This window comes from Capsicum annuum, chromosome 2, assembly GCF_002878395.1.
Source record: "Capsicum annuum cultivar UCD-10X-F1 chromosome 2, UCD10Xv1.1, whole genome shotgun sequence".
NCBI lineage: Eukaryota > Viridiplantae > Streptophyta > Magnoliopsida > Solanales > Solanaceae > Capsicum > Capsicum annuum.
Window position 1 is genome coordinate 147,496,432 of NC_061112.1, and position 19,671 is coordinate 147,516,102.

At 36.9% G+C, this 19,671-nt stretch overlaps 3 protein-coding genes across 4 annotated transcripts; all 3 read left to right on the forward strand.

Annotated features, from left to right (window-relative positions):
• Window positions 1-1,277: 1,277 nt before the first annotated feature.
• LOC107855500 (cyclin-B1-2) lies at window positions 1,278-4,521 on the forward strand. The gene is made up of 4 exons (XM_016700519.2): window positions 1,278-1,568; window positions 1,665-1,765; window positions 3,324-3,421; window positions 4,276-4,521. Exons 1-4 carry the CDS (start codon window positions 1,443-1,445, stop codon window positions 4,374-4,376), a joined length of 426 nt encoding a protein of 141 aa, XP_016556005.1. The 5' UTR covers window positions 1,278-1,442; the 3' UTR covers window positions 4,377-4,521.
• Window positions 4,522-5,605: 1,084 nt separating this feature from the next.
• On the forward strand, window positions 5,606-10,196 carry LOC107855494 (translation initiation factor eIF-2B subunit delta). 2 transcript variants are annotated; one of them, XM_016700511.2, is made up of 7 exons: window positions 5,606-6,427; window positions 6,520-6,642; window positions 7,874-8,223; window positions 8,573-9,317; window positions 9,430-9,526; window positions 9,618-9,672; window positions 9,783-10,196. In XM_016700511.2, the coding sequence occupies exons 1-7, from the start codon at window positions 5,965-5,967 to the stop codon at window positions 9,843-9,845; spliced, it is 1,896 nt and encodes a 631-aa protein (XP_016555997.2). In that variant the 5' UTR covers window positions 5,606-5,964; the 3' UTR covers window positions 9,846-10,196. The 2 variants fall into 2 exon arrangements, with proteins under 2 accessions (XP_016555997.2, XP_016555998.2); XM_016700512.2 differs by having other exon boundaries at window positions 5,713-6,307.
• Window positions 10,197-12,363: 2,167 nt separating this feature from the next.
• LOC107855486 (nuclear matrix constituent protein 1) lies at window positions 12,364-19,562 on the forward strand. Its single transcript, XM_016700501.2, has 8 exons — window positions 12,364-12,836; window positions 13,728-13,937; window positions 14,868-15,121; window positions 15,238-15,508; window positions 15,591-15,674; window positions 16,095-18,133; window positions 18,382-18,547; window positions 18,922-19,562. Exons 1-8 carry the CDS (start codon window positions 12,693-12,695, stop codon window positions 19,210-19,212), a joined length of 3,459 nt encoding a protein of 1,152 aa, XP_016555987.2. The 5' UTR covers window positions 12,364-12,692; the 3' UTR covers window positions 19,213-19,562.
• Window positions 19,563-19,671: the final 109 nt, after the last annotated feature.

The following is a 19,671-nucleotide window of genomic DNA, read 5'->3' on the forward strand; positions in this document are numbered from 1 at the left end:
TCCAAGTTCTCAATAAAACTTATAAAAGTATCTCTACTCCACTAGATCAATAATACACTTTGCTTATGATTTTCAACTTACAGTTCTTATATATTTACTAGATTTCTCTCTATAAATATAAGATTCGCACGAAAGTTACTGAGTTTCAAAAACCCACACCTAGACTCCTAGATCCGCCCTTGACTGCCAATGTTTGTACAGTGGCTTGTCCACAAACTACTCACCTACAGACCTTGAAGCATGTATAATACTATATCTTTCGTTTTTACCAAAATTAAAAAAGGAGAAAAAATGGCAGAAGTTTTTCAGGGAAGGGTTAATTTATTTTTTTTCCCCTTATCCTAAACTTTAAAGGGGTCGTTTGGTAGGAATATAGATAATACATGGATTAGTAATATATGAATTAATAATGCAGGGATTAGTAACGAGGGATTATAGTGGTTTGATTATTTTTTATAAGTATTTGGTTTGTTGTATTAAAAATAAAATATACCATGACTTGTGTTTGATTTAAAACTCTAAAAAAATCTTCTTTACATTTATACCTTTGAATTTTTGTGGGATTTTTTGCTACATTAAATTAGTCAAGTTAAAAATTTAAATATTAATAAAAATTTGTTACTAATTTTCAAGTATGATGTGTTACTGCGAAAATCCTTAATAGCATGGTATGCTTTCAATATCTTTTTTATTGATCACATATGTCTTAAATTATAGATTTAAGGCTACATAAATATTTAAATACCTAAAAATTATCTTAAAAAAAATAATTGTTCAAGTCACCAATTCATGAACTATTTTTTTTTTATTTAAAAAGCCTCCTCCCCCACCAAGAAAAATTTAACCAAGTAAGTAAAGCAAACCAAATATGTTTAAACAAAAAAGAAGCAAACATTAATTATGAAATCATAAAATTACAGTGAATCAGATTTGAAAAAATAAATAGGACATTTATAATTAACTCAATATAGAGAGGATATTAAATTATAAAAGAAATTTAGAAAAAAAATTTGAGGAATAATTTGGTCATTTAGGGGTCTTATCCATGGATTATTAGTCTTTAGATAAGTTATCCCTTCATTTACTATGGATAAAATAATACCACCTATGTTGTATGAGCAATTTATGTATTAAGTTAAAAGAAGTAACCAAACAATGTATTAAATGGGATTAAATTTTAATCCAAGAATTATTCTAATTAATACGACCTACCAAACGGTCCTAAATTTATTAGAATGGCTATGTTTTAAATAGCATGTCTAAAAGCCACAATATGTGACCATAATAGTCCTTTAATTCCCCGAGAGGCCCAACTATACCATAGCAAAAGGTTATACGCTGTAAGCCCAGTATATTTTCTCTCTTTTCTTGTTCAGGAAGATTTGTTTTTCTTCGACTAATACTCTTGACAGAGCAAGAAGAAGAAGAAAGTAGTAAGAGCAATGGAAGATTCAAAGAAGATTGCACACGAAATCGGTGGAGTGAGAAACGATGCGTTTCGATTTGGGCTTCATGGTGTTAAGAGCGACATCGTCGGATCTCATCCTCTTGAGTCTTCCTATCACTCTGTAATCTCCTTTTTCCATTCTTTTGCATCATACATACATATGTTGTTTCTTCTACTTGTTTGGTTCTGATTCCGTAATCTCTACTTTGGGATGCAGGCGAAGGTTAAGGAACAGGAGATGAAGAGGAAGATACTTGCTAACACTTACGGGTCGGCTTTCCCTATGAAGTTAGAGCTCGATCGACAAATTCTTTCCAGGTTATTGTTTGTTACTCTAGATGTAGTCTTATTTTGGTTTGTATTGTATTCTCTGAAGAATGGAGGGTTTTGATTGCAAAAGCACCCTTTTTTTGTGCTTAGTTAGGGTTTTCCCCCCTATTTTCAGTTTTTTTTCTTATGTAAAAGTTGAATTGGACTTGAATAGAGAGAAACTAATTGATATGCTTCAATCTTTTTAAATTTTTTTGTATTATGGGCAAATTTATTGGGTCTTTTATGTTCATGGTTTGTGACATGTTATTACTTTGTTCTTTGGATTTCGAGTTTTAGACTAACTAAACTGAATTCCCTTGTTAAGTTGATTTGAGTTTATGTTGAGTTAGGAGCTCTCGTCCGTTGTATCGGTGGGGAAGTTTGTTTGTATTAATTGAGATGTATTTGCTGTTCTTCGAGCAATTAAGCATTGACTAAATGTTAAAGTGAGCTGGGTGTGTTTCTAGAAGCATCAACTGTTCGTTCATACTTCTCCTATGTTTCCAATGCTTATATTAGCTTCAAGTCCTTCCAACACGGATATAAGAATTAAGAAACATGCTTTCTTGTTTTATCCCACATTCATCATCATGAATATTGCACTAAGTTTTGATCACTTTTATGGGGTGGAATTAAGTTTCGCACTTTATTATTTTCTTGATAGTTGTTAAAATGGGAAAACAAGTTGACTTACTGATAGCCGTCTTCAATTTAACTAAACTAAATGGTCCTCTGTTATGGTTTAGGTGATATACCAAAGGCCACCTCTCTGCTCTAATGGCATTGCAAGAATTTCCCTTGCTAGTTGCCTCCATTACTATCGTACTTAAATGGCCGTTATGTTGGTTAAAAACTCAATTTGGTTTTCAACTTACACTTGTATAATTTACATATACAATTGTATGGAGAAAAGGAATAGGCTGTAGGTGTTCTAATCTGACCCATAAGATACGCCCCTGGGCATTACACTTAGTTCCCAGCCTTCTTCACTTGCGCCTCTATCCTGCAATCTTTCCTTCACACAATGTTTTCTAGCATGCGTAGTTCCCAGCCTCCCTCGCTTACCCCTCCACCCTGCAATCTTTTCTTCACACAATTATTTCTAGCATTCTTGTATATTTCAATATCTTCCACCTTGAGTATTTGGTTTTTCTTGATTGAGAATGAGGGCATTTGGTCAAATTGTATTCATCATTTATGCAGTAAGTGAGGGAATGAGGGAGATCTCAATTATGCTCAAATTAAATAGGAGGTCAATTTAGTTGCCAAACTGGCAGAGGCTACTAACTCAACCAGTAAAATACCAGTCGACAAAGGCCTTTAATTTCATCTTTTAAGTCTGTTAAGATTTCTTTTAGACTAGATACAGAAAGCTCATTAGCAGATTCTGTATGTAAAATTCTTTCTGGAAATTGTTTCTTTCTCTTTTTTGGTGTAGATGTTGAAACTTTACATTCTTTTTGGGTTCTGAACATTAGTACATCTGCAGGATCGTGTTTCTATTTGACCCAGAAGTTGTGGGTCTCCATTTTTCTGAATTTCTTTTCCCTTCTAAAATTTGCAGATTTCAGAGGCCACCAGGGGCAATACCATCTTCAATGGTTGGGTTAGAATCCCTAACCGGAGGGCTGGAGGACTTTGCTTTTGAGGACTACCTGAATGGTATTGAAATCCTTATGACATACTATCTCGTTAAAATTACTTTTAGTCTGCTGCTAACTTAATAACCTGTCAATTTATGATGAATCCTCATAATACCCCAACTAGTTTGGGACCAAGTTGTAGTAGTAGTTGTTGCTGCATGTTGACCATGCTTTTCCATGAAAGCTTTTGTTTGGTTGCCATTAGCTCACAAATATTGGAGTCGGTGTTGCTTATGTAATAAAGCTATTTCACTTTAATGCGAGCAAGTTTGAATGGACCAAAAAGAAAAAGAGTGTCATACAAAATAGAACATATGGAGTAGTATTTCTCATCTACGGCCGTTTTTGTAAATACACGAAGAAATGTTCTTGTTTTTCTTCGGACTAATCCAAGATAAGAGTTGCTTCTCCAGAAGTAGAAAGTAGACAATCTGTTCAGCCTGATTAGACCGGATACTGCTTAATTCAGATTATTTGACGTCGGATTGGATAAGAGCTGATTCTCTTGAAAATAATGTATTAACTTGTTTCATATATTTGCTCCCACTTGCTAGAACTTATTGATGCTACACGTAAAATTTCCATGGTTTTCACTAAGTGCATAAGAATACTAGTTTCCTTCTATTGCCGTCTAATTTGATAGCGTTAGTTTTAGGTTTCCGTATGTTTCTTGTGCCAATTGACTACTGGCAGTAAGTTCTGTTTCTATCCAGCTGTGCGTGAAGTTTTCAGAGACATATCTGAGATGTAGGTGAAAAAGGGGGTGCAATTGGATGCCATCAGTTGGTTTACTTGTGTTTTTAATTATGTCTGTGTAAATGTATATACTTGAGGTGTTTAACTTGGTATATGTTTCTTATCTGCTTCTTGCAGATCCTAAGGATTCTGAGAGCTTTCGTCCAGTTGACATGCATCATGGTGTGGAAGTGCGCCTTGGGCTTTCTAAGGCACCTGTGTGTCCCAGTTTCATTTGAATCATTTGCAATTGATTGAGAAACTGTAACTTGTGATGCTGCTGCTGCTTTGTACTTATTATCTCCTAGAAACCTTGTGTGTTGGGTATTTTTAATATTAGCTGGATTTGGAAACGCATGATTAATGTTCTTTTTTTCCTTATCAGTTTCTTGCAATTCTCTCTCTTTTGCTTTTATTACCCTGTCTTCTGCTAAGCCGACCATCAGCTCCAGCTCCTCTCCTTATCTTTCGATGTTTGATTTAAGAAGGCGCTTGTGATTGGATCACCAAGGATTGATCCTCCTCCTTACTAATATAACTTACACCTGGTATTTCTGTCAAATCATATGTACATGATTAGGGTAAAAGGAAGCAGCATAAGCAATATTTTTGATATAGAAAAGGATCATCTAAAGAACATGACGAAGAGAGAACTCTGTATGTTCTTCTACTCCAAACTCAACCTACCTACCTAGTAGATCTCTAGAAACTGGTCTTCCATGGTGTATCAACAATGGCATTAAGACTTATCTGGAAGTTGAAATTGATTCCAAACTTCTGGTAGACTGGATACTTCATGGAGCCTACTGAACAAGATTAACGGCATAGATGTTTCACCAGTTGGACAATTGGAGTGTTTAACATTGCTATAGAGAAGGGAATAAGGTCGCCGTCTGCCTTGCCAATTGGGGACTTCAGCGCGCCAACACCAGTTGGATCTCACATCACCAACTTCTACCAAGCTAGAGGAGAAGTGAATATGAACAGGATGAGTGTACCATCAATTAGAATGATTACCAGGAAAAGTTTCTTCTCCACGGACACAGACTTGTATAGATTACTAGTCTTTTGATGTTTCCTTGAAGTAGTTTTGTATAAGCAAGGTCTAATCCTCTTCTTTTTTTGTGAGCTGATTAGAAATCCTACTTTCTCATAGAGTGGTGATGTCCCCTTCTGAGTAGGTATAGGAGGTTTGTCTCCTTTGGTACAGTTGGTTTTTCAATTAATAAATAAAATTTGAGTTAAAAAAAATCTTTGGTTACAACACATTTAATCTAAAAAATGTGTGTACATGTGATGTGATCATATTGATATTACTTTTTACAGACGTGCAACAATAAATATAAACCTTTAAATACAAATTAGAATCGTGAATTCTATAAATTACATTAAAAAATAAAAAAAATAAAAAGACGAAACAAATATATTCGGCTTAAGGTTATCAATTGACTTCATAGTTGCCCTCGTTAATGAACAATTGATATGAAACAAAATAGGAATCTTAACATGCAATTATGACAAATGAAGTAAATAATTTATTTATAATAATGGCTCAAACTTCTTTTTTTGGTTATCGAATGGATATACATTGCAACTCGAAAGAGAGGGAAAGAGGAGTGTGAGATGGATGAAAAAAAGAGTTGATCTACAAAGCATCCACTGCTTAATAAAAAGGGAAAAATAATAAAAAAGTTACGCCGTTTTAACACTGCGCTGCCAATTCCCACTGTAAAATTGGCGCAGCGCACAAACCCCCCATTTCTGATTCTATCCCTTCAACTAAACCCTAGATTTCTCCTTCTTCCACCCCACCCCAATTACCCTTCCATGGATTCTCGCCGAGTTCCTCGAACCGTGAGCGACCCGAAAGTTCGTCAAGTCGGGTTCTTCGCCCCACCCGACCGGTCCCAATCGGGTCCTCAAATCCCGTATTCCTCTTCCCCTCCTATTTCCGAGATCTCCCCTTCAGGTAACTCTCTTTCCCCTGTTATGATCCCTCCTCCACGTCATCTCGCCGCCGCCGGTAATCTTCCTCCCCCGCCGTTGTCCCCTCTCCACCGTGATTCTATCCCTGTTGGTAGCTACAATCCATCGGAATTCTCTTCTCCTACTACCACTGAAGTACCTGATGATTCCTCATCCCCTGGATGGCATCGTAGGGGCAGTTCCGGTAAATTTGCTACATCTCTTCCCTCTGCAGGATTTGAGTTGCCTCCAGCTAAGCAGAACAGCTTTACGGCCTCTAGATTGACTACTGTATCCAAGGTGAATGCGCCTGTGGGATTATCAGGTCTCTCCTCTATCCTGTATGTCAATACTAGTACTTTTTTTTTCCTTCAATATTGCAGTCATTGATAAGATTATCTATGTTTTTGAATTTAGATAAGGATGGGGAAGTGCAAAAGGAACGAGCTACTAGTTCGAAACCATTGAAAGAGAAAACAACCAAGGCCGAGAGGCGTGCTCTCCAGGAAGCTCAAAGAGCTGCAAAAGCTGCTGCCAAAGGTTTAGTTTTTCCGAGATTAGATTTCTTGGCATTTTTTGTGAGGTTCCTTGTTTTTTACAGTGGACTATGGTGTGTTATTTTTCTTATAAATGAATAACCGATGTTTATATTCTGTGTTGATGCCAGTTGTTTGAAGTAGAGGATCTTAGTCCTTTGTGAATGTGTTAAATCTGTTTATATGCCAGCACGTGTTATAATTCGAAGTAATTGGTTTTAAGAAATTTACAGCTTATATCCTTGCTGGGGATATATGTTAACCTCTTGTTAATCATTGTTTTTTCTTTTCAATCTGTTAAATGTAAGTTTTTCCTTCTCGGAACATATGACACTTTTGGGAAATCAAAAGGTTCCAACGTGGTGGCATTTTGTCTGAGAAATATCTGGAGCACATCTATACAGGTTTCTCTTGCAGAGTATAGACAAAGCCCTGGAAATTTAAGTATCTTCCTTATGTTTGTTTATGGGGGGTTAAATGAGGGTAATAACTGAAGGCTGTTGTTTTGCATTGATATTGTTGATTCTACACGATGTCTCTACCTGCAGCTGCCAGCAAGCTGGCTTGTTTTTGTATTGGTATTCTTTGACAATTCTTGGAATGCCAGATGTATATACGTTAAAGTGCACTTTTTAGTAGGGATATCTTCTGAATATTTTTTGGATCTGCAGCTTGAAGAATTTGTTCTTTCCATATAGTTGCAGCCATGTGAAATTTGTTTTCCTCGTGTGATTTCACAGTTGTCAAATTATCAGATGCGTTGTTTCTTTTGTGGGAGAAAATATTTTGAGGGAGGGGGCAGTTGAAAGACAGATGTTAGTGTGTCTTGGACATTTCCTTCCATGTAAATAGACAGTTGGCTTCATGTTAGTGGTTGAGGGAGATCGTACACACACCATTTGTTACAGTATGGGGTACCTCTATGTACTGCTCTCCACAATCTTGATATTCTATGGCATCCAAATTCTCTTTTGGCATTTCTATGTGCCTTTGCTCTGCCTAGCATCCTCACTTGTCCGGATTACTTTTCCTTGCAGTATATTTTATATATTTTATCTCATTTGGATTCGACTCGTTGAAGTTGAAAATCATTCTTTGTGGGGGTGTGTGGTGTATCAAAAATATTACTGCAGGGAAATCGTTTTTCTTTTGTTCTTTGATTCAGATTGAGTCGTGTATCCATTCTACAGAATCATAGAACTTATTAATGGTTTGTCGTGATGATTATATGTCAGGTGAAGGAACTAAGACTGCCCCTGTTGCTTCTGAAAGTTCACACCCCGTAAAGATTGCCAAGGGTACTTCACAAAAGAAAGAAACCCCTCCTGCTGCAGCTGCTGAAAAAAAAGGCAGTGATCGTGCAACAGATAAAGATAGGAAAAAAGATGTTCCTCATCCGCGGATGCAATTTGATGATAAGAGTCGAGTGGAGAAGGCAAAGAAGCGCTCAGTAGTGAAGCAAACTGAAGCCAAAAACAGAGTTGAACTTTTTAGGCATTTGCCTCAGTATGAACATGGAACAAGACTTCCCGAGCTTGAATCAAAATTCTTCCAACTAGATCCAGTTCATCCTGCTGTTTTTAAGGTATACCCTGATTAGATTATTTTTCTCGTTCCATCTCTTTTTTTTTTTTTTGGGCATTTTGGGTTTGTGGTTAGGTCTTTAACTCATTATTGATGTTATGCTGCTTAAAGTAACCTGTAGTCCCCCAACCCAACACACAGACACACACACCCCCAAAAAAAAAAAAAAAAGAAAGGAGTCTGGGCAGTTGTACTTTGACCATCTTTGTTAAATCTGGAAAATGTAATAAGAACAGTGTGGCGTCAGGACTCCTGAAGAATCAAGGAGAGCTGCTGTAGATTCTTTCTTATGGTGACTAGGAGCTAGGATCCTGCTAATACTTTATCTTGGATTTTCTACTTGGTATTAGGTTGGGCTTAGATATTTGGCTGGAGATATATCTGGTGGGAATGCCCGCTGTATTGCTATGCTTCAAGCTTTCCAGGAGTCCATCAAAGACTACTCAACTCCCCCAGAGAAAGCTCTTATAAGAGACTTGACTGCAAAAGTTAATTGTTATGTTTCATTTTTGATCGAGTGCAGGCCCCTCTCAATCAGCATGGGGAATGCTATTAGGTTCCTTAAGACTAGGATTGCAAAATTGCCTTTGACTTTGTCAGAGTCAGAAGCTAAAGCCACTCTTGTAACAGATATAGATCGCTTCATAAGTGAAAAGATAATACTTGCAGACAAGGTGATAGTCAAGCATGCAGTAACTAAATTAAGAGATGGTGACGTTCTTCTCACTTATGGATCTTCCTCTGCTGTTGAAATGATTCTGTTACATGCTCATGAGCTTGGCAAGGATTTCCGTGTCATAGTAGTCGACTCACGTCCAAAGCTTGAAGGGAGATTACTACTTCGTCGGTTGGTGGGGAAGGGTATTAAGTGTACATACACTCATATAAATGCCATTTCTTATATCATGCATGAAGTTACTATAGTACTTTTGGGTGCTTCATCAGTTTTGTCCAATGGAACTGTTTATTCAAGGGTTGGAACAGCAAGCGTTGCCATGGTTGCTCATTCATTCCGGGTTCCAGTCTTGATATGTTGTGAAGCGTATAAATTTCATGAAAGGGTTCAACTTGACTCGATTTGCTCTAATGAACTTGGTATGCGTCTAAGCCCCATCCAATGTTTGATTGTTTGTTTTTAATGCTGATAGCTTCCTTCAGGAATGGCATACATGGAGTAGTTATCTGATGGTATCATGTGTCTGTGCAGGTGATCCAGAAACTATAGCTAAGGTTCCTGGTAGAATGGAAATCAACCACTTGGATGGGTGGGCTGACACTGATAATCTACAACTGCTAAATCTGATGTAAGTATCATTATGTCAGATATATGTATTCGGTTTTCATTGGCTAACCACTCAAGTTTGTAGAGCTTACTTCTTATTTCCATCCTTACAGTTACGATGCGACACCTTCAGATTATGTATCAATGATAATTACAGATTATGGCATGGTAAGTCATCAATACTTTTGTTTATATCCTTTCCTCCCTGGATAGTTGCTGAAGTAAATTACCTAAAACAAGTATCGAGTATAACTGGGGTTTCATCTCAATATATGCAGATCCCTCCGACAAGTGTTCCTGTAATAGTTCGAGAGTATCGGAGAGAATATTTATGGACATAGGAACAGTACTGAAAGCTGCAAAGATCTGATAGTTGCTTCAAGAGAAACAAAGGGAGACCTATGCACTAGTTTTTCGTCCCCCTGCTACGTGCACCTAAAAGATATAGAAAGGGACGTGGATTCTGACTACCTTTGCGTAACATCTGTTAAGTCTTTGGTTCATTTTTGGGATAATGATTTTGAGTTATGTGCCTCAGGTTTTGGGTTCTCTATTTTTAGCTGACCCCATGAAGAGTGCGATTTCTCCGCCTCTCAGGGCAATTTTTGGAATGCAATCTCTCGATGGAATTGTGAAATTGTGATCAGATTTTCATATGAATAACAATTCATTAAGTCAGTAATCTTCCTCCATTCCATCATGTTTGAGGGAATAACAGGAGTTTATTATTACTCCAGCAGGATGCCTAGTCATTATTTTTTTCTGCTAAAAAAGAAGCAACTAGATATACTTGTCCAGTAAACAGTAACTTGGTTGTACCAGACGTGTTCTTCGCAGGGTATGATAACATGGAGTAATTGTTTTAGGACATAACATCATCGTTAAAGGTTAAGATTGAAATGATTACGATTCAATTTTTGTAGAGGGTTATGTTTTAGGAAATAGGGGCCCTAGAAAATTAGGTAGGATGCGTCCATCAATTCCTAACAAGACAAACGTGAAATTTGAGTCTCGTTGCATCGTGGAAAATGAACTTTGGATTCGTCCCATGAGAGGTCATTAGGCAAAGAGAGGGAAAAAAACAGGATTCATTAGTGGACAAAACAATCACTATCATATCTTTGCTAGCTAATGGTGAGATTACTTTGGCTATCGTTTTTTAAATAGTATCTCCCTTTGATTCGTACGACGTTAAGAATCCAAAGTATTCCCGCGAGAACCTGTATGAGTGAGATGATAAGATTTTAATTAAAAGTCTGCCGTAATTAGTAAGCAAGTTAATTAGTCTATGTGTTAACTCCATCTTTATTTAATTTTAGCTGCTCAGAATATCAAAGCGTAACCATTTTGTTCTTAGGAGACCGTGTTGACCACGCAATTAAATGCTCTGAAACATTTGACATTATAAATTACTAGTCTCAAAAATACTCTCTCCCTTCGTTCTAAATTGAGATGACACATTAATTAAGAAAAATAATTAATAACATGCCTAGTTTATCATAGTACCTTTATTAAATGATGTTTATATTTTAATTTAAAGAAAAAATAATTAATACAAAGCGTAAAACCTAGGAAAAAAAATTCATCTCTTCTTGATTAATGTAAAAAGACAAGTAAAACGAGAAATCAAATTAAAAAATTTGGAACGGAGTGAGTATTAATTTGACACACAAATTAAGAAATATTATATATTATACATAATTTTACTATATTACCTCTTGAATATATTAAATTTAATACATTGAGAAATGCATTATCTAAGGATAAAATGATATTCTCTCTGTTTATTTTTACTTGTCATTATTTTGTATCTGGAAGTGAAACTGCATGAATTTTGATTAATATTTTAATATGTATAGTTTAATATTTTAAATTTAAAAATTAGATGATAAAAAACTATATGAAATGCTATAAGTTGCAATTTCTCATATTAATGTGATTAAAAAAATTATCTTAAAAATGCTGATCAAAATTCATGCAGGCTGACCTCGAGAAATGAAATAGTAACAAATAAAAGTGAAGGGAGGGAATAGAAAAGGATAAATTGTGCCTTGATTTTTCAAATTAGACAAATATTATTGCACATCTACTTTTTATTTTTAATGTACACCGTGAATAAATATTTTTGGACAAAGCAAGTAGTAACCTATTCTAAGATATTTCTTCCGACTTACTTGTCACTATTTTTACTTATCATTTGTGGCGAATCGATAATTTTTTTTCAAGTTTTATTATTATTATTATTAATTACTCATTTTTTGAATTATTTTCTAATATTTATTATTAGACATCAATTAATAGAAATAAGATGACAAAGTTAATATATCAATCATTATTTTTTTAATAGTTGCGTCATGTTAAAGTGTAACAAGTAAATTCAAATGGAAAAAAGTAATAAATTTCTCAATATTATGTTATCATGACCCCACCCCTACCCCCTCCTTAAACTCAATACAACCTCCATTTGAATTTACTTATTAATATATTTTTCTAATTTAATTTTTATTTTTATTTATTATTTTTTGACAAATAAAAAAAAAATTCTCATATTTTACTCTTAACTTTAATGATCTATTAGATCAAATTAAATCACATGACCAATAATGGATAATGCAACTGTTTCCAGAAAAAATTGAGATAAACTCACCCAATTCCCGATGCCTGACACCGTGGCATTCCTATACAGCATATTCCTCTTCGCACGCCAAATTCTTCCCTATTTGTCATAAAGCCCCTGAATTCCTCCCTATTTACTCCTTTAACCCCTCTACCCCAATTCCTAACAGTGCCCGTAACTACCCACTCGAGGTCAATTGCGTCACTACAACAACTCAAGACGCTTTCGAGTCATTATGGGGCTTATTGTTCATTCCCCGAAAAGTCCTCCATCAACGGTTATAAATACAGAAAGAAGAAGGTCGAAATTGTAAAATCACATAAAGGAATCATTGTCCAGCGTTATACAGTACATAAATAAATAGATAAAAAAACAAAAAATGAGAGGCTAATTGTGAAAAAGCGAGGGAGCCGGAGGAGCCTTTTGTAAAATTAGGCATTTCTCCGGCGAGGGTTTCGAATTCCGATCAAATTTATCGATTTCGCTAATTCTATAGTTTCTTAATTTTACTAAAATCTGCGATCTGTAAATTCTTTGAGCTTTTGGGAGGTCTTTTTCGAGAATCTTCTGGATGTCTACACCGCCTACTAAATTTTGGAGCGGCTGGCCGCTGACACCGAGGACCGAACCGGTTGATAAGGGCAAAGGCATCGCCTCTCTGGAAAATTTGGATCAGGAGGCGCTAAAGAAGAAGGTTTCCGAGCTTCAAAATGAGGTTAGCAAACTTAATATTACGTGTAATATGTTGTTGTTATTATTTTAATTCCTTCAAGATTGTTATTTTTTTGGGGGGTCATTATATAGGTAATAGATATTTTTTGTGAAAATTTGTAAGAATTGAGTTTGTTTATAGATCTTGCAAGAAACTGGTTATTCTAAGATTTTGTTAGTTTCTGTATTTTAGTGGGTGATTCCAAAAGTTAATTGAAGCGAGAGTGACTTTTCTAAGTAATTGTTTAGTTGGATTGAGAAGAAGAAACACAGAGTGAAGTATCGCGAGGTGATATAGTGAAGTATGGTCTCAGATTAAGAACTGTGAATTTGACTGAACTAATCCACATTTAGATGTAGGATTTCTGATCTCGGGGCTCTTCTTTTGCGTGTCATAGGTTAAGTAAAGTAATAGTAACTTCTTTACTTACAAAGAATGATCTTTGTAGTAATGTTGATGCTGTTTGTCAACCTATTATTGCGCTCACATTATTTCTCCACTTGTGAGATTACAGTGGGTATGTTGTTGTTGTTCAATTACGCTCCCATTATTAGGCTTTAATGTTTTTGGACTCTTAAGCATGGTTTAATGTTATGCTTGTGCATGAAAAAAAATCATTTTAGGCTGTGTATGTGTTCCATTTTACCCTAATTTGCCTGCACCCCTCAATCTACACAATCTGCCAAAATCAGAATAAATTAAGAAGCTGTGGTTGGGCCATAGACAAAAGATGCGGTTGCAGGGTAGAAGGAATAGTCATTGCTTCTTTTATTTTGGATTGTATGTTAATTTTTTTTCAATATATCAGCTGCAACGTACGTTGGTATACCTACAGTGGATGTTCAATTACGTTGACAAGGTGTTTACTTTTATTCTGCTTCATCCCCTCTGCAGCTTTTTGACTACCAATACAATATGGGTCTTCTCCTTCTTGAGAAGAAGGAATGGTCTTCTAAGTTTGAAGAAATTAAGCAAGCCTTAGAAGAATCAGATATTGCCTATAGAAGAGAACAAACAGCTCATGCAATTGCTATATCTGAAGTGGAGAAACGTGAAGAGAATTTAAGGAAGGCGCTTGGAGTCGAGAAGCAATGTGCACGAGAGGTACAAGTCTACTCTTTATTAAGCATCCATAGGTTTTAATATTCATTGTTCTTTTGAAGAGTTCGACAACTCATCCCCAATCCTTTCGGATCGATTAGCCAGTTCAGAAAAATAAATCGGCGACTCTTACCTAATTGCTTATTGCATTTGTTGCGGTGGGACATTTCATCAGGTTTTGGCTGGAACGCCAATATTCGGTTTCCTTTAGATAACTAGGTATATTATTCATGACACATTTCATCTTATGTGCTATTTAGAACGTCCCTAGTACTTGTTCCAAAGTACTAAGTAATAGTGATTAGTAGTATAGGGTATTAACAAAGCAATAATATGTAGAATGCCTTATAATTTACAATTTTGGGATGATGATGATGATGGTGATGATACAACAACAACAACAACAAACCCAGTGTATTCCCACTTTGTGGGGTCTGGGGGGGGTAAGATGTACGCAGTCCATACCTCTACCTCTGATGAAGTAGTGATGGTGATGATAATAATAATAATAATTTATTATATAACAACTTATAGTTTGGGAGACCATGTAATTATGGGCAGACGTATCAACTTTTATTTCGACCTCTATAATGATTTAGTGCATATAAATCCATGCTGGGATTTCTTTAAAGTAACAAAAACTATGACAGTCCAGATTGAACATGTGTGCATGGCTTGTAATGGTAGTGGTTGAATTTATTGATAACTTGCATTTTGTATGTTGAGCTTGCGACAAGTATCCTATTTGAATGTGAAAAAATCTGGGTTTCATTTCCTTTTAAATGACAACTTTTTAATGAATTATCTAAATGGGTTCCTCCACGTGTCTCTTAGATATAACTACCTAGTAAGGTTCTCTGTCTATTGAAGTTCTCAGTGTTGTGATGCCTGTTAGTTCTGGTGACTAACTTCTATATTGTTGGTCTGGTGCAGCTAGAGAAGGAGCTGCGTGAGATGCGTTCGGAGCATGCGGAGACCAAATATACTGCTGATTCAAAATTGGCAGAGGCAAATGCACTGGCTACTAGTATTGAAGAGAAATCATTAGAGATAGAAGCAAAGTTGCGTGCAGCTGATGCCAAGCTTGCTGAGGTGAACAGAAAGAGCTCTGAAGTTGAGAGGAAACTTAATGAAGTCTGTGCTCAAGAAAATGCACTTCGAAGAGAACGGTTATCTTTCATTGCAGAGTACGCTATTGGCTTTTTATGAGACTTTCTTATCCTATATTTCTCCTCTTATTGTGCCCATTTAAATTCACAGATTCTTGTTTGATGGTGACGCTAAATTACTCTTGTTGTCTCAGGCGTGAAGCTTATGAGACTAATTTATCCAGACAAAGAGAGGACTTACAAGAATGGGAAAGAAAACTACAGGCAGCAGAGGAGAGGTTGGCTGATGGACGAAGATTGCTTAACCAAAGAGAGCAGCGAGCCAATGACACTGATACAATTTTGAGCCAAAAGAAGAATGACCTTGAAGATGAACAGAGGAAAACTGTCATTGCAAACTCAGTTTTGAGGAAGAAAGAAGATGATATGAGCAGCCAAATAGAAAATCTTACTCATATGGAGAAGGCAAATTTCCTTTGAATTTTTCAATTGCCTATTGTGAAAGTGTATTATGGTATTTACCTTACAAGGCTTCCATTTGATACAGGAACTTGAAGATGTGAGAAAGAGCCTGGAGATAAAAGAGAGGGAGTTGCTAGATCTACAGGAGAAGCTGAATATTAAAGAGAGAGTGAGTACCTTTGTCCTTTTATATTATCTGTGTTTTTCTTGTATAGATGGTTGAAATTTATGACCTTTCTGTGTTATCTTGAGTTCACTTTCATCTGGCAATTATTTATTACCATGAAGCCATCAATCCTAGAAATTTTATCAGTTATCATCTTCTCTCTCTCCCCTTTTTTTTTTTTTTGAAATTGTTTGAAGACAAAGGGAAATTAGCAGATTTCTTTTAGTTGAAAATTTTCCCTTTGAATCTTATGAAGTTCTTTGTGTTGCCCTTTAAAAGCTTTCCTCTGCTTTACATTTTCTGTTTTCCCTCCATGTTGCACTTCTGAGTCTTTTGAGGAAACTTGAAAAAGAAAAGTCTAGTATCTAAGCTACCATAAAAGTTTGCCATTTACATTAGTCTTGTCCTTCGAATTGTAAACAGGATGGAATCCAAAATCTAATGGATGAACATCGAAGAGTCCTGCATTACAAGGAAGAGGAGTTTGAATTGGAACTGAGGCAGAGGCGGGCATCATTGGATGGGGAATTGAAAGGTAAGGTGCTTGAACTAGAGAAGAAGGAAGCTGAAGTTAATCACATGGACGAGAAGATTAAGAAACGAGAACAGGCCCTTGAAAAGAAAATGGAGAAAGTAAAGGAGAAGGAGAAGGATCATGAGTTGAAGTTAAAAGCGTTAAAGGAAAAGGAGAAGTCTTTGAAAAATGAGGAGAAAAGTTTGGGGACTGAAAGGAAGCAGATAGTTTCTGAGAGAGAGAATTTGCTGGCTCTGAAGGCTGAGCTTGAGAATGTAAAAGCTGACCTAGAAAAGCAACAGATCAAGATTAGTGAGGGTACAGAACAACTCAAAATAACTGAAGATGAGAGAATCAAACATGCTCGCCTACAATCAGAACTGAAGCAGGAGATAGACAAGTGTAGACTCCTCCAAGAGGATCTATTGAAGGAAGCTGAAGATTTGAAGCAGGAAAAAGAAAGGTTTGAGAGAGAATGGGAAGAACTGGATGAGAAAAGATCTGAGATCAAGATAGACTTGCAGGAACTTAATGAGCAGAGAAAGAATTTCGAAAAACTGAAGCGCACTGAAGAGGAAAGGATAAGCAAGGAGAAGCTGGAAACAGAAAATTTTGTCCAGAGGGAGTTGGAAGCCCTTAAAGTGGCAAGAGAAACCTTTGAAGCTACCATGGATCATGAGAAGTCAATATTAGCAGAGCAAACTCAAAGCGAGAAAAGCCTAATGCTTCATGCTTTTGAACAGCAGAAAAGAGAACTTGAAAGTGATATGCAGAGAAAGCAGGAGGAAATGGAGTCTACGCTGCATGTACGGGAGAAACTCTTTGAGGAAGAGAGGGAGAAGGAGCTCCGCAATATTGAGTATTTAAAGGAGATTGCCCATAGAGATATGGAAGAGATGAAATTAGAAAGAGTCCGGCTGGAGAAAGAAAAACAGGAAATTTCTGCCAACAAGGGGATTCTTGAAGTGCAACAGTTAGAGATGAAAAAGGATATTGATGTGCTTGTTGGATTAAGCAGGAAGTTGAAGGATCAGAGGTTAGCTTATATTAAGGAAAGGGACAGGTTTATTGATTTGGTTAAGCAGAAGAAGAGCTGCAGCTCGTGTGGAGAAGGAATTCGTGTGATTGAATTTTCTGACCTTCAAGCTCTAGCTGAAGCGGAGAGTTTTGAGGCCCCTCCTCTGCCAAGTGTTGCACAGGAATATTTGAAGGATGGTCTGCAAGGAGCTTCAGGAAGGACTAGTGATGATCTGTCCCCTGGAGCTCTTAATACAAACTCAATGGTTTCTGCTGGAACCATGTCCTGGCTTCGAAAATGCACATCCAAGATTCTCAAATTCTCACCAGGCAAAAACATTGGAAATGCTGCTCCTGATGGTCTGATTGATGAATCTTCTCCGTCGGAGAAGTGTGCAGGCATATCACCAAATAAACTATCAAACAAAGGAAATCCAGTGGATCTGGCTGTTTCCATGAATGTTCTGGATGATCAGAGGCTTCAACACGGTGATGGTCTTAGAGAGGTGGAAGTTGGTCAAGACACTGTTGAAGAAACTCAGCATTCGTTCATGAAAACTGGCCAGCGCAGACCTATCAAAAAAGGGCGTGGTAGAAGCGGTAAAACAGCCAAATCTGCAGATACAAGGACAGTTCTTGAAAAGGTTCCTAAAGAGGGAGAGAATATGCATGCCAATGGAAATGTGGAGACTTCAGTTAATCTGAATGAGGAGAGTCAGAGAGAATCTGATCTTTTGGGTGCAGCACCAAGAAACTCCAGAAAGCGTAGTCACTTGCATACATCACAGGGAACAGCTAGTGAGATCGATGGCACTAATAGTGAAGGAAAATCAGATACTGTAGCCAGCAATCGCAGGAAGAGGAGACAAAAGGCTACCCCTGGTGTGCAGGCTCATGCTGAAAGAAGATACAACCTGCGCCGACCTAGAAAGTAAGTTGTTTGAATTCCTTTTTGATAGCTGATCTGTATATACTTGTTCTACCCACATAGCTAAAATGAGTTGCAATGTGAAGTGGGACCTTAAGATATTATAGAACTTTTATTAAGAATCACATGGAAGTTTTTCAGCCCTCCACCCCCCTCAAAATATGTATGTTCCCCATGCATTCACATGCACAAGAGACAATGTTATTTACGACAATTCATGGCGGTTGACTTGCACTTTCTTTTATTCTCAGTGCTGCACCAGCAACATCCAATGGATCTTTGCCAGACCCAGTTTCAAAATCTCAGGAAGAGAATTGGAACTCCAGAGCTTCCATGGAAACTCCTCAGGTGAACAACAGTGAAGATGTAAAAGGCAGAGATTTCACCACCGGTCATCCTACGGTAGCTGAGAGCCCTGTTAGTACTCTCTCCCATTCGTGATGCACAATTTCACACCCATTCTCAAAGTTGTTGGTATAAGTTTCAGATATACTCAAGCTACATTGGGTGTTATGTTGCATATTTTGCTCTCTTTAATCCCTTGGAACACCTCCTTATACTGGATTTTACTACAATTTTCTTGTGAAAAGGTCATAAATATTATTAACAAAAGCAGCACAAGTGCTGTAAATCTGTGCAGAGCAAATTTTTACTACAATTTATGTTTGAAAATCACTAGTGTAGCAGCATTTGCCCCCAAAATGCATAAACTGGTAGTTTCATCTCTGATATATTTGTGATTTATGTTTTTTTGTAACCAGCTGTTAACATTTCTATATTTCTCCTGCCAGTTGAATGATGCAGTGGATAATCAAGGAAGTGTTGCTAACATGGCAAATGAGTTGGTAGAGCATACAGGTTTGAGTGAAGAGGTGAATGAAACACCAGAACGACCTTCAGCTTTGAGTGAAGAGGTGAATGAAACACCAGAACGACCTTCAGCTTTGAGTGTGAACGGGGACGAGGAGGAAGGGTGTGGTGACAGTGCTGATGATGGTGATGATAGTGACGAGGAGGAAGAGATTAAACATCCCGGTGAAGTCTCTGTAGGGAAGAAGATTTGGACTTTCATCACGACATAGTGGAGATCTAAATGACTCTAGTTTGTGGTCTCGCTTACTAGGCATCTTGACTGGTATTGTGTCTTTTGCAACTTGTAGAGTACTTTGATGATTTTAGAGTGATGTGCGGTGGTGTGTATCCTTCTCAAAATTTAGTCAACCAGGAATCAGTTTAGGGTTGGAAATTTGATTGTTCATATGATGGTTGGTCCTAGTTGGGGCGCACACGCATATTGGTTTTACAATTTTTAGTATCCATATGCTTATGTCCCCAAGTTAACCATTGCAGCTGTAACACTAGATTGTGCTTCTCTCCTGTATCTCTACATCATTGGAAGTCAACCATTAAATAGGTGGATAATATTCTTCAATCTTTTTGATTTTGATCTCTCCTTGGTGGTGAATATTGTGGTGGATTCTGTAGTAACATGTCTATGATGTTATTTTCTGTGTTGTTGCTAGTAAATGTTTTCCATAATA